We start from the raw sequence: 24706 nt of genomic DNA on the forward strand, positions 1-24706 counted from the left end.
CCATCTACCTTTGTTCATAGTCAGCAATACGGCCACAAAACAAGACATATATAGATAATCAAAACTGAAACCTCATTGCATTCACATGACCCCAAAAAAGGCCACACATGGCCACAGAAGGGCACTATGCAAAATTGGTAACCAAATGGAGCGCATATTCAATTCTTACACCACATGGCAGCACACAGGATAAACGATCCAAAACTTTGGCTTGTGTTCAGGCCTTCCGACGACCAACTTGAGCAACAAATCCAGCCTTGATTGGAGCAACAGACCTTGACGATCCACACTACACGGCAGAAGATGAGGCTCGTTCAGAGTTGCACCCAGAATTTTAGACGATGAGAAAAAAGGAAACAACACTAACAAGATAGAGGATTCGGTCTTTCCAAAATGGAAAAAAAAAAAGAAAGCTAGCCTCAGAATTTTGCTGATACTATCACACTTTCACTCAAACAATGTAGGCAAATAATTATGCAACTCATCATAGGCTAAAAGCATGGGCAGTGGTACACAAAAATAAGGTGGCGAATTTCAGAACAGCAAAGCAAATGTTTCATTCGTAAAAGAAAATTCAAGAAACAATACAGGATTCACATACAAAAATATCTAGAAATGTAAAATAATTGATAGTGAGAGAGCATTCAGCCTTTCCAATATGATAAAAAAGAAAGGTAGCCTCAGAATTTTGCAGATACTATCACACTCTTTCACTCAAACAATGTAGGCAAATAATTCTGCAACTCATCATAGGCTAAAACAATGGGCAGTGGTACACAAAAATGAGGTATAGAATTTCAGCACAGCAAATGCTTCATTTGTAAAGGAAAACTCAAGAAACAATACGGAAATCACATGCAAATATATCTAGAAATGTAAAATAATTGATAGTGAAACTGATGCAGATAATACATGTCACAAAAGTTATGACATTGTTTAAGCCTCAGTAATTGCACTTCTTATCACAGAAGATTGTTCAAACAATGTAGGCAATAAAGTTGCAACTCATCATTGGCGGGGGCAGCAGAAGTGCAGAACCATAGGGAGGTGATGGTGTGATGAATTATAGTGTCCATTAAAAATGTTTACCAAGTGACATTGAACACTGAACAGTCATGTAGAAATTGAAATGAAACAGGATGTAACTGAATATGTGCGCAACTAGAGCCAGAGAAAATAAAGGTTAGATACAATAATGCAGGGTCCACACCCTGACACGGTCTTGTTTGACATTTTACCTGTTCACAGCGAAGGAAGAACAGACGGTTTTCCTTTGATAGAATTGTATCAGGACTCTTGCATCCGTTGCAGATGACATACTCATCTGAAAGGTGTAAACAAATGTAGAGTTCAGGAACTTAATGCAACTCACAGTCACAGAAACAGTAAACCACCACCATTTTCCTTATAATCAGTTCAGCAGATGCTTATAAAAGGACAGAATGCAAGGTCATCTGTGCAAACAAGGTTAACTTCAAACATCAACGCAATTGAATTGGATAACTTACTGATGTATCTCCTCAGGATTGCTTCAAAGTTCTTTGGAGCAAATCTTCCTTTGATCACCAACCTTTGCTGCCCATCAAGTGATCCACTTGTTCCCATTTCAGCAAGCAAAAACATCATCACATGCTCAGGTTGCCTATGCATCCTGGAGATAAAATTTACAGTGAGTTCATCATAACTTTATCCATTGGAAAAAGAACTCGAGAAAGTATCGGGTATAATGTGCAGTCTAAATGACATCAAAACTCACGTTTTACACAAGTCCATAAAATTCACGAAAACTGTCTTCTTTGTGCCCTCCCTAAGAACCTGAGGTGGCCTCATGACAGTTCTTCGCCTGTCCCCAGCAAGATCTGGGTTGTTTTCACGCAGAATGTTGAACACTCTGTCCAGAAGCTGCAACACGAATACCCAAGGTTTTAGTATTTTACAAACAAAAAAGGGTAACCTGGCGCTCTAGTGATTTGGTTCTCCCGGCTAGTACTGTATGTGAGACCCACAGGGGAAAGAAGTAAACAAAATCAATAACAGAGTGATGCACATTTTGATGCTCCAAAAGCAACAAATGGCAACAGCATGCAAGTCATAAAGTGGAACAATAAAATGTGGTTGTAATATCATGAAACCACAAATCTAACATGGATGTAAAGCTCTGGAAAAATTGCATAACATTTCCCCCCAAAACTATTGAATAATCAGGTGCCTTCTGTAACTAATGCACATGCTTCAAAGGAAACATTTTTGGCAGAAAAAATATTTAACCACCTCTTCATATTTGTAATCCCTGTCAGTCCCCTCCCAAGTATATCTAGGGGCACCACCAAGCACAATGCCTTTCCCTTCTTCCTCCTCTGCAGCTTGATCATCTAAAGAGCAGAGATTCATATATTGCAACAGTAGTCACCAAAATACATTTTAAGTTAATAATATAGGTGGAAGTACCTAGAGTGTCCTCCCCATCTCCAAGATCATCAATAGATGAATCAAGATCCACCTAAATTTTGCAGGATGAGTAAATGTTAAGCCTCAATTCAACTTTTGGTTCTCAAGCATGCACAATATAGTCTTAAGTGTCCAGAAACTAACATGTTTCTTCTTCTTCTTCTTCATCCCAGTGAAGTTGAGCTCAGCTGGTTCTGTGACTGAGGAATAACAAGAAGCAAAATAATGAAGTTATTCCAGTGGGTTATAATTTTTGCAGGAATGCATACCTGTCAAGCTTTCTGTCTTCTCTGCCAGCTTTTCCACCTCATCAGAAGGATCTTCGATAAGAACCTTCTTCTTTTTCTTCTTCTTGGTTGGATCAAACGGAGCAAGCTGTAGGACATGAAAATAAAACACGAGGTCATAAAAACGAGACAAAGCATAAGCCATCGATCAATTAACTTGCGGGGTACTGGAAAGAGGGTAGTGAAATCTAGTACATAATTTTTAAACAACTTGAATACAACCATAAGCCACATGAAATCCGATCCTTGACCACCTCAGACCAAGTAACTATCGTAGTCATTCCATTTGTAATTAACATCCCAAACCTTTGCCTACTTCATCTCTGAATGATTTCGGGTAAAATTGCTGTTGTTCAAAGTGGGAGCAGGCTAATATCACAAGACATAGAATCACAACTTGTGTACTTGAACAATCACAATGCCCCCTGATACAGCGTCACACTGTTCTAACTCTACACATTTTTCAAACAAAAGGCTGCACCTACGAGTCTCTCTCATCGATGACACTGTAAGGGAACTCCAAGTACATCCAGCCTAGATCCTGGTATCTAGCGCGACAGCAAGCTCAACACACCCTCAAATCCAATCCACAACAACTGGCAAGCTCAGCTCTAGTTCGAACAACATCGCATCAAGGCAAGCCAAGCCACACCAAAACCGACAGAGACAGCGCTTAATCGATCAGGACAGAGACAGCGCCTAATCGATCAGGGCAGAAAGGAAGAACGAGTGAGCCGCTCACCTCCGAGGCCTCCTCCTTCCTCTCCATATGCTCCTCATCCGCCATGGCTGCGTTCGCCTTCACCTCCTCCCCTCCCGATCCGAAACCGCGCGATCCGATTCCTGCAACGGCACGAACCGAGCGGAGAGAGACCGGTCAGATCGAACGCCCGGCGCTGGTTCGATTGACGCGAGATGCTTCTGGGAGTTCTTACGGGTGGATAGCTCGCGCACGCGAGAGAGAGAGAGAGAGAGAGAGAGAGAGACGGCGGCGCGGGCTTCAGCTAGGGTTTTCTCGGAGGATCCTTGCGAGTTGCGAATTATCTTTTTTATTTTTTTTTCATATAAAATGCATGAGTCAGGATAGATAGAACAATTTGCGTGAGTACATCTTACATGAATAAATAGTTTACCGTCAAAATTGATCTGGTCTCCTTTCCTCTTAATTATTTAAAAACCTCCAACCAATTTAAAAATATATGATTAATAGATGCTACCAGCATTATAAAGTATTAATACATTATTATTTTTTGTCGTTTCCTTTACATACTATGTCATTTACTTTACATGTGTAAAAATGATTTTGATTCGCTATCTTCAGAAGCTTTAGTGATATATCATTAGCTTTTTGTTTTTAAATTATTTTTTCTAGGAATTTTTTTTGCTCCTGGCACAATATTATTGATTCTACGTGAGTGTAACATATTTATGGTTACTAAGTACTAGCTAAGTATCCATATGTTATAATACAAATACAAGTGTTGGGCGTGGTAATATCAAACATAAAATCAAGATAAAGATGTGGATGTACCATATGAGCCATGTCGAACGAATACGTTAGAAGCGATGTCATGTTTTGATTTTAGATTAGATTTGAAAAATGAGGAGATGATTATCCGCTAATTTCTCTCATAATTTATCCATTTATTTTTATTAGTAAAATATGTTCTATACCCGTAACTGGTAACAAGATGGGATCGGACTGAGAAAATGGTAGAGCAGGTCGGTCCGATTGGTATGTTTCAAGTTGGGCTAAAAAGCCCAGGACTAACTAGGCCTGGCGAAATGTACAGCGCCTTCGTCTCTTTCCTCCTTTTCCCTGCTCCATCGAGGTCGCTGTAGCAACTTGGAGAAATACAACTCTGCAACGTATTACGTATGCACGCACGCATCATCTATCTGGATCGTTCAGTTCTCTCATCCGTCTGTTGATCCACCTAACTCTTTAGCACTAATCTCAACGTAATTGGATAGACGGTGCGATGGATCTTCCCTTCGAGCAACTTGCATTGGCGTCTGACTCCTCATCAGTGCGTGCTCTGTCTGTCGTCTATGTTCTTGCTGCACATGACTCCTCCGCTGGGCTTTTGCGATTCGGATGATCCACAATGCAATGTTCAGATCGTAACGTATCTAAATCTAATAATAGCTAGCTCTGGCGCATTAGACTCAAATGCGATTGCCATCTTCCAGCCACTAGGGCTGATCGAGTGGCCTCCCGTGTTCGAGTTCCAATTTTTATCAGTTTTCCTTTTGCTCAGTGGTAACACGTCCAATAAGCACCAAATCTTTTTCGCTCCTCGACCCGACCGGGAGTGGAAGTTTACTCTGGTTCAATTTGACCTCGAACAGAAGATTTCCATTGCCTTTCGTTTGTGCCCGCCGAACCGAAGCGAGCAGGATCAGACACAATCAGTAGGTGTGCATTATCCTGGGCTTCTTATGTGGAATACAAGCCTGAAAAACATTAGTACCTGCTGCACTAGCGTTAGTGCTAGCTAGTTCCCAACACTTGCCCTCTGCTTTAGTTTTGCTTCTTTCTCAGTACTCCAGTAGCACGAAGCTTCTTCAGTGTCCACTTGCAAATAGTTCATGGCGACTGCTACTAGGTTCGCTCCTGCTTCTCCCTTGATGATTGGAAAAAATACAAAAATAGACAACATACGCTGACGTATTTACGAAAATAGACAATAGATCGATATATTTACAAATCTAACATCTGTATTCGGCATCTTAAAATCCAAAAACTCAATTTCGGTACTCAAACTCCAAAAATACGTCGGACCCACTAATTTCGGCATTAAAATACCGAATACAGAATTGTTCACCGTATTTGACACCTCAAACACCGAAAACGTAATGCATTCGGCATCTGAGGTGCCGAAAATCATATTCGGGCTGCCGTGCGCGCTCCAGAGAAGCTAGCAAGCTACAGTAAAAGAAAGAAAGTAGTTTAAAAATTCATGTTTTTTTATTTAACTTACGATTTTATTTGAGAGTATAAAAATAGTCTAAAAATTCTAACCATTTTTATTAGCAAAATAGAGGTCATTAGCAATCCGTTTTAATTGGTTTGATCCAAAAAGCATGAGCCAATATTTAATTAAAATTCTCTAAATAAGCTAACTTTTATAAATTCTAGCAATTTTTAATGCTCAAATAAATTCTCAAAAATCTAGAAAAAAACACTAATATTCTTCTAATGTGATGTACTAATTTATAAAAATATTTTTAACCCTATGTTATTTGGTAAAAATATGAGTTCCTTTGTAATGATCTATTTATATGTATTTTTATCATTTCATGTCATATTATCTTTTTAATTCAATTTGAATAAAAATAAACGCATATATTCTCTTTTAATTCATTTCATGTGACATTCTCTTTTTAATTCATTTCATTTCATGTACTAATATTTTATAATTTCAAACTCATCCAGCACATTTGACGATGAGATGTGCTAATATCCCCTCTGTTTCACATCCTCATTTATATGCATTCTTATCATTTCATGTGATATTCTCTTTTTAATTCAATTTGAATAAAAATAAACACATACATTATCTTTTATCATTTCAAGCTCACCCAGCATATTTGACGATGAGATGTGCTAATATTCTTCTCATGTGATGCAATCAACATGAATATATTGAGATTGTTTTTTCATGCACCTTTGTTGTCTGCACTAAGGAAGCAAAATGTGCCCAACCAAACCTTGTCACTCCTCGGTAGATCGCAACACTTTCACTTGCCGAATATATTGCGTTTTCGGTATTTAAGGTGTTGAATACGGTGAACAGTGCCGTATTTGGTATTTCAGTTGCCAAAATCAGTGGGCCCGACGTATTTTCGGAGTTTGAGTACCGAAATTGAGTTTTCGGATTTTAAGGTGCCGAATACAGGTGCTAGATTTACAAATACGCCGATATATTATCTATTTTCGTAAATACGCTGACATATGTTATCTATTTTTGTATTTTACCATTCGGCTAGGAGCTAGCCTAGGTTCACCAACAACGCCCACTCTGCCACTCACTGACACTGCTTTTGGAAAAACGGTGGCGCCGTATGCATCTGCAACCTCTGATCCTCCATCTCGTCTCACTGAAACAGTGAAACGTTGTATCGATGTTTCGTGACTCAATTATTATTTCTAACACCGCACATATACTCCTGACACTCGGCGTCATACCACAATTGTTCCGTTTGCAGAAAGCAATCGAGAACAGAAATTACCGGAGCCGTCGACGGTGCGTGCAGATGGCGCGTATTGCACTGGCTGAGCTGGATTCACCACACCTAATCCAAAGGCGATTCCATTTGGACGATATCTTCCTCCTAATTCATGGCTGAGATCTCATGCATGCTTTAATCCACCACACGCATGCAGCAGCTTACTTTTCCACAGGACAATGTCGACCAAAAGGTTGTGGATCGAGCTGCTAGCGATGGCGTACATGCCTATAAAACCCATGCATCAGCTGCTGCTTCGCTCATCAGTCGCCTTCGACGGCCGCTGCACCGGAGGGCATTAAAGTTTCTGCAAGCAGTTCAAATGGCGGCTCTCATGGTCCTGCTTGCTGCCATGCCGTGTTTGGGTTCCATGTTTGAGGCGGCCGAGGGGACGCCGTGGCTGTGGCCGCCGAGCGGCGGCGACGACCCCTACTGCCTGAGCTGGCGGTTGATGGTGGAGGCCAACAACGCCAAGGGGTGGCGCACGGTGCCTGCGCCGTGCGTCGGCTACGTCCGGGGCTACATGGCCTGGGGCCAGTACTACCGGGACGTGGGCGGTGTCGCGGACCAGGTCGCCGCCTACGCCGCCCAGATCGCGCCCGCCGCCGCCGACGGCCTGGACGCGTGGGTCCTCGACGTCGACGACACGTGCCTGTCCAATCTGCCCTACTACCAGGCAAAGCAGTTCGGGTAAGTGCATGCATGATGCAGTATATAGCAAGCTGATTATGGTTGGAGAGTAGCGAAAAGATACGATGGATGCTATTGGTATAACCTGTATTTGGTCCTGCAGGGCGTATGATCCGGCGGCGTTTAAGATGTGGGCGAGCAGAGGGATGTGCCCGGGGATACCTGCAATGCAGTGGCTGTTCCAGGCGCTCAAAGGCAGAGGGTTCAGGGTCTTCCTTGTGACGGGGAGGGATGAAGAAGCTTTGGGCTTGAGCACGGCCGCCAATCTGGCCGCGGCCGGGTTCTCGGGCTACGACCGGCTCATCACCAGGTATATGTATATATGTAGAGTAGCTCTTGCCTCTTGCTCGCTTGTCCATCGGTAGATGGCAGCATCGACTCACTGTGGTTGTGTTCTGCCCAAAAAAATCTCGAGGTGACGAGAGTTTATGCAGATGCGCGCACACGCCTAACTGACATACACCCAGAATTCTGGACCGAGGTGACGAGAGTTTATGCAAATGCACACACGCTATCTATCGATGCATGCATACTGATGTCATACACCTAAAATTGTGGAGGTATAGGCTGACGACCACACGAAGCATGAGCACAAACTTCCCCCAAATGTGCGCAAGTACGTGCATGAACGTGAGCGACGAGATTCAAACCATGACGAATCAACCGTGAGGTTGTAAAAGAAAAGGGAAATCAGTGTAGTATTGACGACAGAATAATCAGTGTAGTTAGATGTAAGGATTGCATTCGAAGTTTAACCTGCAGCATATGATCCTGATGTGCTTTTGCATGTGTGCGATGCAGAGGTGCTGGTTACCGTGGGCAGAGCTCGGTGGCGTTCAAGTCGGCGGTGCGGAAGCAGCTGGTGGAGGAGGGCTACCGGATCCGAGGCAACGTCGGCGACCAGTGGAGCGACCTGCAGGGCGACTGCGTCGGGGACCGCGTGTTCAAAGTGCCCAACCCCATGTACTTCGTCCCGTGACGACTCGCCAAAACTTGCTAGTTGCTCGCAGATACTGACGAATTCCGGCCAAGCTGTGCACCGCGGCACGGCCTGCCTGCATGGGTCAGGTCATCACGAAAGGCGTGCGTGTGGTCTGGGCACGTAGGATTGCTTTGTTCGCTAGCTACACGTGGATGGACGGATGCAGCCAAAAGTACGAACGTTCCTTCTGGCCCAAAGACTGACCGAAGCATGCTTCAGATTTGTTCCCCTCGCCATCTAGGAGGAGGCAGAGATGCGGCAGCATCGCTTTCCAGCTCGAGATATTCTCTTCCTGAAGAATCCTGTGCTTTGGCTCCATCTGCATAATTCTCTTCGAATCCTGCGAAAAACAGATTATATAAAATCGAGAGTGACAACTACAGAGGTGAATACACGTCTTCACAAATTTCTTGCGAAATTAATGGTCTTCTCTTTTCAAACATCTAACGCACATCTACACGATAATCACAAATATGTAACGGAAAAACTACACCTACTCAGAAATTCCATAAACTCCGGAGAAAGAATAAAAAAACAAACTAGAATATTCAACAAAAAAGTGAGTCTCATGGTTAGAATCGAACATTAGATTATACAGCAAACCAATTTATAACTCATCCCTACACAAAAGGTTGAATCTTGAGAAAAGATCACTCAAGAATCAAGAGATAAACACCAAGTGAAAAAGATTTCCAAGATAATGATCTAAAGGCAAGAAAAATCAAGACTATATCACATATGCATGTATATGTGGATTTTATACCTTTAGCATCAAGAAGAACAAACTCCTAAGGTGTTAAAAATTTATCTCAAAAAGAAAAACAAAAATCAATACCAAAGAGAAAAACTTGCACACAAAATAAGGCAACCAAGAGAGAGAAACTAGAAGGGGGAATTCAAGCATATGGAACAAAATAAACTTCATTATTCAAAGAGGTCAGCCCTATTTTAGATAGATTATAAATATTTTTCTCTAAAAACTCTTATCTATTACATAGGTTAATTATTTATCCTCATCTCCTCTAAAATCCTAGTACAATGATCTCATATGGGTGGTAAAGGGCTCAAATGGCTGGATCATCCTCTCTCATAGCTCTACCCCTCTATTTATAAGCCTAGAAAACTTGACCTCTATGTTTTCTAGCTTTTCCCCAAAATACTCATCTCTTGTAGAATACTCATACCTACCACCAAAGATATTTTGGTCTATTTTATTTTCTATTCATCGGACGGCCTCGACGCCTTCATGACTTGGCTTCGCCTCGACGTAAGCTTATACGATGATGCCACATATTCCTCTAGTCTTTGTAAAAAAAACCGCCCAAACAGTATTCTAATTAATCATTAAGTCGATCATTTACCTAATCACAACTTCAATGATTAATCAGAATATCGTTCCGGTAATCCCGGCATGTGTTGTATGCCCAAAATCAAAACACATACCTTTACAACATGTAGCATCACAACACAACTTAAGAAAGAGCAAGTAATTAACATCATATTACAAGTTTTTAAGCATTTGCAAGTTCAACAATTTACAGCAAAATAGCTAGCAAGAGACTAAAACTGATCAATTCCTAGATAAAAGAGAAACTACGCAGCCGAAATAAAAGCTAAACAACAAAATATGGGTGGAGCCGTATGCCCTTAGGCTCCACCTCAAAACACATCCACAGAGTAGGATGTACTACTTATGCCCGTCAGCACCCTCGGTATGCGTGAAGTAGTCAAACACCACCTATTACTCACCTGCAAAACATATATAGCAGCTGAGTACGAAGTTACTCGCAAGGCTTAATCCATAATAGGTACTTATAAAAATAACTCGATTCCAAGGATCATATATTTAGATATTGTCAAGAACATGACCACATAGTTAAGCAAAAAATCACATGCAAAAGAAAAATAACATAAACATGTGAGCACCTATCTCATACCAAAATTAATATCACTCTATTCTAGAACCATCCACATGAACATACCGGTAACAATAACCATAGTAAACATATGTGTGAAGAAACCATCTTGACATGTCCACCATATCATCCCAAGATTCGTAACTCTACGACCAATGCGGATGGATAGAAGCATTCTCATAGCCGAGAGCGTGACAATTCGAATTATTTTTGCACCCTGTAAGGGTACTCTTGAACCCACAAGACTTGAGGATCATATGGCTTACATGACCACACAGGTCTGTGCAAGAGGTACTCATGTCAACATTTCCCAATAAGCTCCAACCGTTTGGATCGTGCATCGCTCAGTGCGGAGCTCACTTTGGTTAACTCCCGGAGCAACCACAAGTGTCTCTACTAGCACGCCCGCTCACACCGTCAATGTTCAGGCCCAAATGATCACAGCTACAGAGGTATTCGGCTTGTCTTACTATTATATCGGCATGTGGTGAGTACGGAAAGTGCTAAAGTCAACGGCACTAACGGACGGTGCTTAAACAATGCAAGTGGTCTACGACACGCGGGCTCCTTCCTCGACCTACCCTAGAGACATCATCCAAGGCATAAAGTACCACTAACACCGCTCACATCTCGTTTCATACTCACCACTCATCCAACCATCAACATCATAACCCACACTATCATAGTGAACAATAATTAAACCTATAGCTCGCGAGCGATGGAACATTTCACCACTCAACTTTCTACCGATAACCTATGCATTGCTAAGCATCTCTGTTAATCTTTGAAATAGACAACATTAAAATAAATCCTGGTTACAAGAATATGGATCGTCAATATCTAAGACAGGGAATGTAATGCATTAATATAGGTTCTACCCATTTGAAACCTGACCTCGACTCATCATCATGCGAACATATATAAAGCACAATTTATCACATTAGACACATATGATTAGGGTTGAAAACGGGCGGGAAAAATCCCGTCCCGTCCCGTCTCGTTTTCTACTTTTAACCCGACCGATTTCGTATTTTCGGAATTATGCAAAAACGGTTCAAAAACGGGAAAGTGCATGCGAAAACGGGATCGAAAACGGTATCTCTGTTATCCCGACCGTATTTTCGAAATACTGTATTTATTCAGGATTTTTCCGCCGAAATCCCGTTTTTAATTTTAGCCCAGCCCAGCCCACAGCCCACAGTCCCACACGACCACACCATGTCCACAGACCACAGGCCGCACTCCGGCTGGCGGCTGGATCGGCTCTGCAGTTCCGGCCAGGGCCAGATCTACCGATCCGGCGATCCCCACTCCCCAGCCGACGTCGTACGCTGGAACGCCGCCCGTCTCCCGCCCCCAGGCTGCGCCGCCCGTCGCCCCGTCCCCAGGCAGCGTCGCCAGTAGCCCGTCGCCCCATCCCCAGGCAGCGCTGCCCGTCGGCCGTCGCCCGTCCCCAGCCTGCGCAGCTGCGCCGCCCGTCACCCCGTCCCCAGCATGCACTGACCACCGTCCACAGCCTGCGTCGCCTGTCTCCCGTCCCCAGGCTGCGCCGCGGCGCCGCCCGTAGGCCGTCGCCCAGTCTCCAGGCTGCACCGGCCGTCGCCCCGTCTCCAGGCTGCGTCAGCCGTCGCCCCGTCTTCAGGCTGCGCCGGCCGTCGCCCGTGCCCAGCCTGCGTCGCCCGTCGCCCCGTCCCCAGCCTGCGCCGGCCGCCGTCCACAGCCTGCGTCGCCTGTCTCCCATCCCCAGGCTGCGCCGCGCCGCCGCCCGTCTCCTGTCTCCAGGCTACACCGCTCGTCAGTCGTCCCAAGCGGCAGCGCCATCCCCAGCCAGGCGGCCAACGCGCGGAGCAGTGGTTCGGCCGGGCCTTCGACAGTCCCGACACTCAGCAGTCAGCACGCCGTCTTCCTTCAGAACGAACCTTTCAGAAGGTATCTATAGTGTATATTTAACTTTGAATTTTCATTGAAAAATACTATATCAGAATGGACAAGGGAATTATCACAACTGTTATAGAGGTTTTTGAAGAAATCCATATTCCATTTCTAAATGTGATCCTTCGTTCTGAAACTAAGTATCGGAAGATGACTCATGTTGAACAACAGCATGTAAAGTAATAAGTGTACTACCAAATTCAAATGTTTTAAATATAACAGACTCATATGTCATTATGTGAACGAATATGGTTGAATGTGGTGTACTAGTGTGACAGTATTCAAACATTTAGTGTATGAAAATTGATCGGTTATGTCCGGTTTGAATTACCGGTTCCCGACCGATACCGACGTATTTCCGTTCGGTTTAATTCGTTTCCGATATCCCGATATTTCCGAGTTTGTTCCCGTTTCTGACTTTCCCGTTTTCGATTCCGTTTTCGAGATAAAATGTGAAAGTGAAAACGGTTAGAGGATTTTCCTGACCGTTCCCGTCCGTTTTCAACCCTACATATGATCCAAAATACTGAGAGAAATATGCTTAGATGCTTACCTTGTTGCTCAGGTGATCGCCAGATACTACCCGCTCAGCACTCGTAAAATTCGGGGAGATTGGCGTCGCATTCGACCACGGTCGGGTCATGTGCCAGTTCTCCGTTCACTAAACAAGAACGTGCATAATGATGAGCATAAATAAAGTGCAATAAAGTATGCCACAATATACATAAGATAAAATGACATAAAACTATGCTTTTGTAATGCATGAAAATATTTTTCCTAGATGGTATTAATCGTAACATAAATTTTCCAGGAGTTTCATAATTTTAAGACATGATATAAATTAACTATGATTTCATTAAACTGAAACACAATTACTTATGTAATTAACTATCACAAATTATTTAATGAGTTTCAATATTTTTAACATATATTTAATACTCATAAGAAGCTAACGCAATCTGTTTCATGATTTTTGGAGTTCGTATGAATTAATTACAAATTTTACAAGCTATCATCATAAAAGGAAAATGGCTGATGAACAGTAACAACGGAGTCTCCGTACAATTTTTTGGAGTCTTTGGAGTTATGCAGAAAGCATTTATTTGCGAAAAAAATGGCTAATTTGATTTTGCGAGCTTCTCCAAATCAAAGGGAACATATTTGAGATAGTTCATAGAGTATAGAACTTACTCAACAACTAGCAAATTCTATTCCTAACTCGAATCTCATCTAAATCCTCATTTTGCTCCAAAGTTCAAAAACTCTAGAACTTCACTCTAACTCAAAATTGACCAACCAAATCACGTATTCATGCCGAAGGAAGACTAAGGGATTTAACCACGGTACTTGTGGAGGTCGGTGACCATCGGGTGATGAAGAAAACAGAGGAAATCACTCGGGAGACGAAGAAATCCGGTGTTCATCATGTTTTAACCCTAGACACCAAAACGAGTCGAAGTCGACTTGAATCCTTCAGAAAAGGTCAAACACTGGAGGGATGGGAAGCTCATAAGCTAGAGATCGTATGAATACCACATACTCATCTCGAATCCAAGTTCTTGAGGGCGGATTTGAGGGAGAGAGGGAGAGAGAGAGAGCTTGAGAGAGAGGGAGAGCAGCAGCTTAGCTGCTCGGGTGGAGAGGGAGAGAGCGTGGGGAGTGAGTAAGAGAGAGGGGGATCAGGTGGTGGTGCCTATTTGGAGTGGTGGGTGGTGGGGCCTGCATGGAAGAGAAAGGAGGTTTGTTTTAACTACAAATTTAGTTTTTCTCTCTCCCGAATTTCTTTCTCTCGCACGAATAACTTTTAAACGAAGTGCTATACTGTGCCAAAATAAATTGCGTAAAATTAAGCACGATACTAATAACACATTATTAGACTTAATCATGTAATTACGGATTTTGGGATGTGACAGTCTTCCCACGCTTTTGAGTTTTCCCACGATTTTAAGGCAAAACCGCGAAACCCTAGCAAGCTTCTCAAAGCGTGACTAGCCGTCACTTGCTTCCACCTGAAGTAAGCGCTCCGATAATGATGTGCGTTATTCGTCTTGTGATCTTGATCGCGAGCAAGTCTCTCCTGCTCACGATCTCTCGGGTCGTCTTGTTACTTACACCGATATCTCTTTCGTTTGACTTTATCAACACTCTGTCTTCATCCTCTATTTCATATTGTGCTTGACCTTTATGTGCAAAGTTAGAATCACCCTTGACTCCGTCCAACCCTCCTTGATCGTCCGGCACCAAGCACCCGCTTAGCCTCGATCAGCCGTCATCGACCGCTAAATTCCATCCATCACCTATACACCTTGAAACAAGTAAACATATTTCTCCATACATCAAAACATCTCCAAGTTAGCCTAAAATCAAAAACTTTAATTTAGAGCACATCCTACAGAAAACATGAACACCAGATATTCCGATGCGTTCTGCTCCTGAACACTGGATCATCCGGTGAGTATAACATTATCTGTTATAGGAAAATTTTGCTCTATGCAAGAAAAGGTCCAGTGAAAACTTTCGGTGATCTCATATCTATCGCTAGAAAATCCGGTACGTGCCAATCTACCGAACCACCCTTCTGCAACCTATCTGTAACAAAAAGTCCGGTGCATTCTCCGGTGTTCACAATCTCAACACCGGACTATCCGGCGTATATAATCAAACTTGGTGCTAAAAATCTCCTCTGTGCAGAAAATACTCTGACGCTCTTAAAATCCATTACCGGATCATCCGATATTTGCTTCTATTTCTGCTTCAGCACTAAAAATACTCTGGTGCTTACTTCATTGTAACACCGAACTATCTGGTGTGGTAAAAAAACTATACATCGGATGTTCTAGTGAAGCATAATTTTTTAGATTCTAAAGCAGTCTGCTCCAATTTAAACTTTGGTTAACCATAAATAAAATCACACATACAAGCTCATGACAACCAAAATTATTTCAAATCCAACTTTGTAAATGATCCATCATATACAAATCAAATCACATTTTAATTTGATTTCTCAGATTATGTTTATTTGAATTGTATAACTTATCCTTAAAATCCGCTTACTGATAATCTGTTACAGAAACTTACTGTTTTACACGGCTTCTACATAATTCTCCAAAATCCGCAAACAAAATCTGGCAAACATAGCCATCTCCTCCCTGGCGAAACAGCGGCCCCCGCGGCAGCATATGAAACGTGACCGCGACGTCCGTGTTCCACCAAAGCACCGCGCTCGCCCGCGTGCGCCGTGCAGCAGCCCCAGCACGTATTCCCTGAGGCCGACTCGATCCGGCACCAGCACTCTGTGTCGGCCTACATATACCAATCGATCTCCCAAACAATCCCCACTCCCATCATCGATCTGCACTCTGCGGACCAACGCCAGTTACACTAGAGCACAGAGAGAGAGAGAGAGAGAGAGAGAGGGAGGGAGATGGAGGTGGCGGCGACCTTGTGCTGCGTCTGCGTGGGGGCGTGCACCCTGGCGCTGTACCTCTACCACGTCCTCTGGCTGGCGCCCGAGAGGCTGCGCGCCGCGCTGAGGATGCAAGGGGTCGGCGGCCCGCGCCCGTCCTTCCCCTACGGCAACCGCGCCGAGATGAGGCAGGCGGCTGCCGAAGCCAAGGCGGCGGCGGCGGCGGCGGCGTCTCAACGCGGCATCGTGCACGACTACCGGCCCGCCGTGTTTCCCTACTACGAGAAGTGGAGGAAAGAGCACGGTACGCATCAGATGTGGTCATTCAGCCCCTAATCGATCTGTTCATGCATGGATTATGATTGATTGGCATGCATGGGTGCTTAATTCGATCGAGCAGTACTACTGATCATGCTTCCACGTGTAGTCAAAATTCCAAGGTTAAGAAGTAAAAAGGTATAATTTTTAATGGGCATTGATCGATCTTGCGTATCATAGTGCTTTCGTAGATTTGAGTGGAAGCGATAGTGGCATAGGATCGCGACAATATTGCTGATTGAAAGGAGCTCTATATGCTTGCTGCCTGTACAGAAATAGTAATCTGATACGAAAGAAGAAATAACGATTGAATGACACTGCCAACTATTCTGGCTATACAAGCTAGAGCTAGCTATATGCTTAATTCGTGGCGAACATCAATCAATCTGGTCCAAAAGGAGGGCCAGAAAACAACAGTTGAATAGCATTGCTACTTGAATCGCTAATCCACGAATATTGCTACACCGATGAATTATTAAACTAGTCCCATGCACCGTATTTAATCTACTTTACCTGCTGGAGTATCATATATATTCAGTTCAAAATGTGCTTTTCTGAAAACAATTGGATGGTGGCTAGTGTTTGGCTTTCTTTGCCATCAGAATCCGATCTTTGGGGTTGTTCTTTTGAGTGAGAGAAATATCTAGGTTATGATACGTGTATTTAATTAATCACATATGAAATTTAGGAGCGGCGATTAGGCAACAGCAACCGTCTTGTACGTCATGACTAAAGAGGTTTAGGTTTCATGAAGGAGATTTTTGAGGTGTGCATTTCGGACTTAGAGGGATACCTAGAGAAGCAAGTCGGCCCTGGCGAAAGAGACAGGCGCAGGGACAGGGCGGCGGGCCATGGGTGACAGAGGACATCTGGTGGGCAGGTGCTGGAGAGGCAAGGATGCACGGCGGCAAGCGATGCCAATAGATCCAGCGGCGGGAGCACCGTCGTAGACAGATGCAAATCGGCGGCGCGAGGGAGCTAAAAGTCGGAGACGAACGTTGAAGAAAGAAGATTTGCCAATGGATTCGAATATGACGATGGTTCAGGAGTGTCTGATTGAAAAAAAAGGCAACTTATTATTAGCATCCACCTTAATAAATGCATAGCATACGCATGACGTAGCAAATGATATGATTTGTTAAGATGTTCCTGCTATCAGTCCGACAAGCCATAATTATGACCAAGTAGTGCTATCCTTTTCAGAATTCCTCTAAATCGGTCAGTCAATGTTTGCGTATGTATCACAAAAATAGACATATTATTCAAGAGGTTGTCATCGTTGATGGTGACTCCAAAGTTCACCCAGGTGAAGCGAGCTGGTTTTCACCTTCAGTCCTCCTCCATTTTTGGCCCTGTTTCAATGATTACCTACCTGTACATTTCTGATAATATCCATCAATCTCATATCGCGTTGTAATTCACTTTTAGAGGTTGCCAATAAGCTAGGAAGTGTTTAGTTTTTACCTTGAAAAAGACGATCCAAAATGGATCAAAATCCTCCGGCTTAAACCAGGGAGGAACAGTGATCCGCGAGACTATGAACAATGTTATGCCATCCAACAGCCGCAAAAACACTGTAGTGATTCTATCAAATTGCTATATTAATTCTTACTATTTGCAAACAGTGTATCACAGAATCCTACTCTTACATCGGCGATCCAACGCTCACGGTAGAGTTAAGTCGCCGTGAAGTTCCAAACGAGCCAAAATATGGCTGACGGACACATGGACGCCGTATGGCTGACCGACACATGGCCACATGGCCATTACCTTGCCTATATATGGCTGTCCCACACCTGGACGCGCCTGAGCTGATCGACAGAGACGTACGCTCTCTCGGAGTCGGCGCCATGTCCCCGTCGCTGTCGGTCGCGCTTCACCTGATCGATCCAAAGATTGTTCGATCTGAACATCTGATCCTGTTCCCCAAAATAATTGTTCGATTTGATCCTCCCCGCACAAGCGACAAGGTGTTTTGCTGTCCTTGGCTCCCTTGGTTCTCACTCATCGATATCTCGCGCACAGTAGCGAAAACTGAGGCACAGATTTCACCTTTGATTTGCTCTCTTTTGTCCTATGGAAAAAAGTTGCAGTGCTTGCGGATTCTCAGAAATTCTCGACCTTTTCCAATCTGCCACGCAACGAACTTCTTCTGGCCTCTGTCTGTCTGTATGTTCATGTGTCGAATCAAACGTACATCACGCAGTGATCACCGTCTTGTATTTTCCGGTTGATTAACCGTCGACGTCGGTGATCAAGTGGAAATTAATTCCTGAAAGAATTGTAAGATGACTCAGGTTAATAGCATAGCTAATGTTGTTATAATATTTTATTATAATAATATGTGATTAATTGTATTTTATATAAACTCTCTGTTTAGATATTTAATTTTTATAATACTTTGATTTTTAAGACTATATTTGATATGAATCTTTCTTTTTTCTATTCTAACCCTAATTTTAATTATTATTTATTTTATTTTATTCGAACTCTTTATTTGGATATTTTGCTTTCCAAACTGTACGAAAATCGAACTGCTAATTTTCTTATAATTTTTAATTTTAAATTCAGCTATTTATTAATCATATTTGATAAAGACTCTTTATTTTAATCTAGATCGTTAGATGTTTATAATAATGAGTGATTTAGATATTTTTATGTTTTCTTTTAATGACCTTGAGAGTGAACTTGTTTACTCTTTTCTCTTCTCGAATATTAAGAAACTAGCAAGATGACATATGCTAATAATGTGACTAGTCTCGTCATAATGTTTTATCATGATAATCTTTAATTAAAAGTAGTCTCTTTAGTCTTTTTAATGAAATTAGTGTCATTTATAATAATGAGTGATCTAGATGCTTTTTTTAGGATTAACATGATAATTTTATGACCATGAGAGTGAAAGTAGTGCCTCTTTTCATCTCAAATATTAAGATAAAGATACATAGATAGAATATTTCGTTCGATCGTTTTTAACTGCTCTCCTGATTGTGTGCAGGCCCGATGTTCAGCTACTCGATCGGGAACATGGTGTTCCTGCACGTCAGCCGGGCGGACGTGGTCCGGGACCTGAGCCTCTGCGTGTCGCTGGACCTGGGCAAGAGCTCGTACATGAAGGTGACGCACCGGCCCCTCTTCGGCGACGGCATCCTCAAGTCCAGCGGCGAGGCCTGGGCGCACCAGCGGAGGCTCATCGCTCCCGAGTTCTTCCCCGACAAGGTCAAGAGCATGGTGGATCTCATGGCGGTCTCTGCGCGGGCGCTGGTGGAGTCGTGGGAGGACATGCTGCTCGGCGAGATCAGCAATGGAGTCTTCTTGGAACTTAGGATCGACGACGACATCCGGGCATACTCCGCCGACGTGATCTCCAGGACGTGCTTCGGGAGCAGCTACGTCAAGGGCAAGGAGATCTTTGCGATGATCAGGGAGATGCAGAAGACGGTGTCGAAGACGAACTTGCTGGCCGAGATGACTGGCCTGAGTTTCCTCCCGACGAGGAGCAACCGGGAGGCGTGGAGGCTTAAGAGGCTGGTGCGCGAGCTGATACTGGACGTCGTGAGGGAGAGCGGGGATGACGACAGGAACCTGCTGAACGCGATGCTCCGCAGCGCGGCCAGCTCCGGCATGGCGAGCGCCCGCAGCGCGGCGGCGGAGGACTTCATCGTGGACAACTGCAAGAACATCTACTTCGCCGGGTACGAGAGCACGGCCGTTACCGCTGCCTGGTGCATGCTGCTCCTGGCGCTGCATCCGGAGTGGCAGGACCGGGTGCGCGACGAGGTGCGGCATGCCTGCGCCGGCTCGGCACCGGACTTCACGTCTCTCCAGAAGATGAAGAAGGTACACTTTCATTACAGTATCATGCATGCACGTATCGTACGTGCTCTGATATATCGGACCCTGTGCCCCAATGTTGCAGCTCACGATGGTGATCCAGGAGACGCTGCGGCTGTACCCGGCCGGCTCGGTGGTGTCGCGGCAAGCGCTCCGCGACATCACCCTCGGCGGCGTGCGCGTGCCGGCGGGTGTGAACATCTACGTGCCGGTCTCGACGGTGCACCTGGACCCGGAGCTGTGGGGCCCCGACGCGCGGGAGTTCGACCCGGGGCGGTTCGCGGACGCGCGGCCGCAGCCGCACGCGTACCTGCCGTTCGGCGCCGGCGCGCGCACCTGCCTCGGGCAGAGCTTCGCCATGGCAGAGCTCAAGGTCGTGCTCGCGCTCGTGCTCGCCAGGTTCGAGCTGCGCCTGTCGCCGAGGTACGAGCACTCGCCGGCGCTCAGGCTCATCGTGGAGCCGGAGCACGGCGTGCGGCTCGTGCTGAAGAACGTGGAGCCCAGCTGCCCAATGCCCAGGAGCATCTAGCTGGGCCTGATGGGAGACCGCAAGTTGATGTGCTGCTTGTTTTCGTGCATTTTGGGCCTCGTTTAAATACTATTTTTGGCACCTTTAATAATCTGGTACACATGGTGACGATGGAATTGCCGCAATCGCCCGCACAGATTGGGTTGGTTGGTTCGGAATGTCGGGGGTGGGTGACAACAAATTTGTCATTCTGTACTATATTGAGTGATTCAAGTAGTTTTATATGTCAATGAAAAATCGAATTGATACACGATAAAAATAGCAAATAGTTAAATAATTAATTCCGTTGAGAGACTCTGGGGCAGAACGTGCTAGGTTCCCGGATGTCTCTACCTGGGTCCCTGTAACCATTTACCACTTTATCATAAATCTTTGCAGACTCTTATTATCACTGGTTCCTAGATGCCGATAGTTACAAAACATGCCGATTTCATAGTGCGATGACTGCGACATGAGCTAAAAAACGGTCGTCACGGGTTCTGCAGGCATTGTTTCGTGTAGACGTACTTGAGCTGACGTTTTGACATTATCTCGAAACAGTTTTAGACTTGAATCAGTAGGTGGAAGAGCGGCGCAATGATAATCGATAGATAGCCTTGTCTACAGTTAAATCATGAAGCTTTTTAGAAAACCTGTCCACGGCAACAAGGGGTTGCAGGAGCACGTTTCTAGGAAACCTTTTTATCTGACAGAAGAAGGAAGCGCATGTAAATTCAGAGCGAGCGAGCTGCCGAGCAAGCTTCGATTAAGCAGTCTTCTCTCATCCAGCCTCCCGATTTTTCTGTCCCAACTAATCAGGCAGACTACCGCAAGAAACTTTTTCTGTTACTTTCGAATCCAGAGTAGGCTTTCGAATTATTTTTTCCGAAACAACGGCATGAGTCTTGCCGAATTTTTCATAGAAAGGAGTTTAGCAAAAAGTATATAGAAAGAAAAGAAAAAGTAACAAAAGTTCGGATGCATAACATATTCAGACTTGGGATTCTGTACCTTGAAAAAGGTTCAGGATTCGTCCTCATCTAGATGGCGAGATTGGCGATCCTAATTCGACAATCACGGCAACAACAGCCAGCTATACATGATAACAGACGGATTCTTATGACTTGTTATAAACTTAACCAGTATAGCTCTTAGGCTGTATTCTGTTGTACATTAGTTAGACAACAACGCTCTCTAATCCCTAGTGTACTCTTTTTATATATACATGGTAAACATCAATGAGAATTATTAGAAATTCCCCCAAAACTTCCTCCTTTCAGTAAGGCATGAAGTTGAGGTAGAGCAAAACCAACACTCCAGCCTAAGGAGCAGAAGGGCTGGATGAAAGTCTTGGCGATGCCGAGAAATAACGAAAGCATCCACTGATCAGATTTTAGTCAGCCAAGCTTGATGCTCAAGGTTTTTAGTTATGGGTAGCCTAACTACGTTCGGTAGGATAGGAATAATTTTAGCCATTTCGAAGCATCTTCCCTCCCCAGCCCCTGTTGTGTGCTGCTCCGGCACGTCCCACCGGCGTAGAGGCTTGCTCCGGACGGATCCGCTGGTGTGGAGGCATGCTCTGGCCAGATCCACGCTATAGACTGTCGGATCTCCGCTTCTTGTTCAGATCCACGCAGCATCGTGCCTGTGCGCTTGCTCGCCCCTCATCGTCTAGCTTTGGCTCTGGAAGGGCTTTGGGTGTGCGAGCTTTCTCCTTCGCTTTCCGGGCCGCCTCTGCCAGTGGCCTTGATCGGGCCTTCGACTGGTCGTGCCGCACCATGCGTGCGACGGTCGTCCGTGCCATTTTGGCCATCTGATGGCCTTCTAGGGCCCTTGCGCTATTCGACCATCTCCCGTTGGGGGGTGCTGGCCCTCTGTGCTCCTTGTGGTGGTCAGTTGTTATTGAAGATGACATTGGTACTACCATGGTGGTCATGTTATTCATTGCTGCAAGCTGGGGCTTCGTCCCTGGTCGTCTCTTTCTGGCGGATGCTCTATGCTCTAGTGCTGCTGGTTAAGCTTTGGTTCAGCCGATCCATCAAGCCTCTGGCTTTAGGGATTGTGCCGTGGTAGGGGGACCTATGGGCGAAAGCCCTGACATGCTCCATGCCTTGTCAACGACGGTGACACCTGCGAGTGTCGTAACCTCACTGGAGGCGCCGTGACGAAGCTTCCCCCTGAGATCTCTCCAGGTGAAAACCTTGTTCGGTTTCTCGGAAGAGCGACGGTGGTTCCTTCGTCGCTACCTTCTTGAAGACGTAATTTCAGAGAATCCCTCTGCCATTTTGTATTGCAATTGGCGGCACTCCTTAGAGGGCACAACATCCTCTACTGTTGATCCGACCCCTTCCCCTTCGTTCTCCTGATTGGTGGGGCTACCTATCACTTTCGGCGTTTCACGGCAGTGGCTATGCTCTGACGTCGCAGAACCCCCTCCTTAAGCTTGTGGTTTGGCATGGTAGCCACCGACTGAGTCGGGTAGTTAGGCGTGGGAGTAGGGCTCCGCCTGTTGAGTTGTCGGGTTATCCTGGTCGAGGTGTTAGCAGGTTATAGTTGCTTACGGTGTAGTGTTGTTCGGTGTGGTTGCTGTTTGTTGCGTGGTTGTCGAGTTGTAGCTATTTTCTGTATCTTCGTCGTTTGGTTGTTATGGAGGTTCGGGGTTTCTTCCTTTCTTTTTTGTCTTGCACGCGAGCTAAGCTCCGTCGATTGTATTGCACTGTTTGTTAAGGTTTTCGGAACCAATTTCTCTTATAAATTGAGTTACTATTTCTTGTTAATACAATGAAGCGCTGCTGCATGTTTGAAGAAAAAAAAGCATCTTCAGAGCAGAAAAATGTCTCCCGGTTGGAGCTTCACCTAACCCTGGTGAAGCGGCGATGCTTCTGCAATGGCTGGACCTGGAAGGTGTTGCAATGGAATGAGATGAAATGAAATGCAGGCGATCGATTTTCCGGCAGAGATGGCAGAGAGGAAAAGAAAACCAAGTGCTCACCAATTCGCTCCGCGTCCCCCGGACGCGCTCGTCCCATCGCCCAGGGTGGCAACGCGCGCGCGCGCGCTTGGCCTGGGCTCCTGCACGCCATAAACAGCGAAAGCTCTCGCGTGTCCTTGTCCCGAAATAAAAGAAAAGATTTTGACACCATAGGAGAGAACGAGAGCAACTCGCTCAAGGCCGATCGAGCTGAAGATGAACACGGAGCAGAGCGTGGCGGTGGTGAAGCCGACGCTGGCCAAGGCGACGCCCTCGGCGTCGTTCCGGCTCCGCAACGGCAGCCTCAACGCGGTGCGCCTGCGCCGCGTGTTCGACCTCTTCGACCGCAATGGCGACGGCGAGATCACCGTTGACGAGCTGGCGCAGGCGCTGGACGCGCTAGGCCTCGACGCCGACCGCGCCAGCCTGGCCGCCACCGTGGGCGCCTACGTCCCCGAGGGCGCCGCGGGGCTCCGCTTCGAGGACTACGACGCCCTCCACCGCGCGCTCGGCGACGCCTTCTTCGGCGCGCTGGCGGACCAGGACGAGCAGGGTGGCGGCAAGGGGGAGGACGAGGAGGAGGAGATGAGGGAGGCCTTCAAGGTCTTCGACGTGGACGGCGACGGCTTCATCTCGGCGGCCGAGCTGCAGGAGGTGCTCAAGAAGCTGGGCCTCCCCGAGGCCAGCAGCATGGCCAACGTGCGGCAGATGATCTGCAACGTCGACCGCGACAGCGACGGACGCGTCGACTTCAGCGAGTTCAAGTGCATGATGCAGGGGATCACCGTCTGGGGCGCCTGATGGTCGATCAGCTCCAGCTTCTCCTGCACTGTAGGCATCAGAAGCTAGCTCCTGAACACGGAACAAGAGAAGCTAGCTCCGTATTTCGTCAAGAACGTACGATCTTACTCCTATCTAGTTGGCTGTGTGTGCGTCAGAATGCAGGGCCTGATCTTTGTCTTGTGGCCTTAATGCATTTCTAATTGGCTAGTTGTGTGATGTCGTTACTAATCCAGTGGTGATGTGAATGCCTTCGACCTCTTGTCTCACAACCATGCCAATGCTAAAAATTCGGCTTCTGTCGTCTGACACAAAATTGTATCATCTATCAAACATGAGAGGCACATAGCTGCTCAATAACTCATGTGCTGTGCATGCTCTATTCAATTATCTCATGGTCT

General features: G+C 45.4%; 4 protein-coding genes and 3 non-coding genes across 7 annotated transcripts; 3 read left to right on the forward strand and 4 right to left on the reverse strand.

Moving 5' to 3' along the window:
* Positions 1 to 53: 53 nt before the first annotated feature.
* Positions 54 to 3814, reverse strand: LOC133891707 (eukaryotic translation initiation factor 2 subunit beta-like). The gene is made up of 10 exons (XM_062332444.1): positions 3671 to 3814; positions 3478 to 3578; positions 2718 to 2823; positions 2593 to 2648; positions 2449 to 2500; positions 2272 to 2372; positions 1757 to 1902; positions 1509 to 1651; positions 1239 to 1324; positions 54 to 289 (listed from the first exon to the last, which is right to left on the reverse strand). Exons 2-10 carry the CDS (start codon positions 3520 to 3522, stop codon positions 218 to 220), a joined length of 807 nt encoding a protein of 268 aa, XP_062188428.1. The 5' UTR covers positions 3523 to 3578; positions 3671 to 3814; the 3' UTR covers positions 54 to 217.
* Positions 413 to 496, reverse strand: LOC133891809 (small nucleolar RNA SNORD34). The gene has a single exon (XR_009904270.1). It is a non-coding gene; the product is annotated as a small nucleolar RNA SNORD34 (small nucleolar RNA).
* Positions 676 to 757, reverse strand: LOC133891810 (small nucleolar RNA SNORD34). The gene has a single exon (XR_009904271.1). It is a non-coding gene; the product is annotated as a small nucleolar RNA SNORD34 (small nucleolar RNA).
* On the reverse strand, positions 937 to 1020 carry LOC133891808 (small nucleolar RNA SNORD34). The gene has a single exon (XR_009904269.1). It is a non-coding gene; the product is annotated as a small nucleolar RNA SNORD34 (small nucleolar RNA).
* A 3449-nt stretch (positions 3815 to 7263) lies between the features above and the next one.
* Positions 7264 to 8880, forward strand: LOC133890038 (acid phosphatase 1-like). The gene is made up of 3 exons (XM_062330480.1): positions 7264 to 7658; positions 7762 to 7968; positions 8460 to 8880. Exons 1-3 carry the CDS (start codon positions 7291 to 7293, stop codon positions 8635 to 8637), a joined length of 753 nt encoding a protein of 250 aa, XP_062186464.1. The 5' UTR covers positions 7264 to 7290; the 3' UTR covers positions 8638 to 8880.
* Positions 8881 to 15719: 6839 nt separating this feature from the next.
* On the forward strand, positions 15720 to 20825 carry LOC133890037 (cytochrome P450 714B1-like). The gene is made up of 3 exons (XM_062330479.1): positions 15720 to 16198; positions 19211 to 20052; positions 20132 to 20825. The coding sequence occupies exons 1-3, from the start codon at positions 15913 to 15915 to the stop codon at positions 20573 to 20575; spliced, it is 1572 nt and encodes a 523-aa protein (XP_062186463.1). The 5' UTR covers positions 15720 to 15912; the 3' UTR covers positions 20576 to 20825.
* A 2816-nt stretch (positions 20826 to 23641) lies between these two features.
* LOC133891101 (probable calcium-binding protein CML32) lies at positions 23642 to 24706 on the forward strand. The gene has a single exon (XM_062331805.1). The coding sequence runs from the start codon at positions 23742 to 23744 to the stop codon at positions 24324 to 24326; it is 585 nt and encodes a 194-aa protein (XP_062187789.1). The 5' UTR covers positions 23642 to 23741; the 3' UTR covers positions 24327 to 24706.

Source organism: Phragmites australis, chromosome 14 (assembly GCF_958298935.1).
Source record: "Phragmites australis chromosome 14, lpPhrAust1.1, whole genome shotgun sequence".
Taxonomy (NCBI): domain Eukaryota; kingdom Viridiplantae; phylum Streptophyta; class Magnoliopsida; order Poales; family Poaceae; genus Phragmites; species Phragmites australis.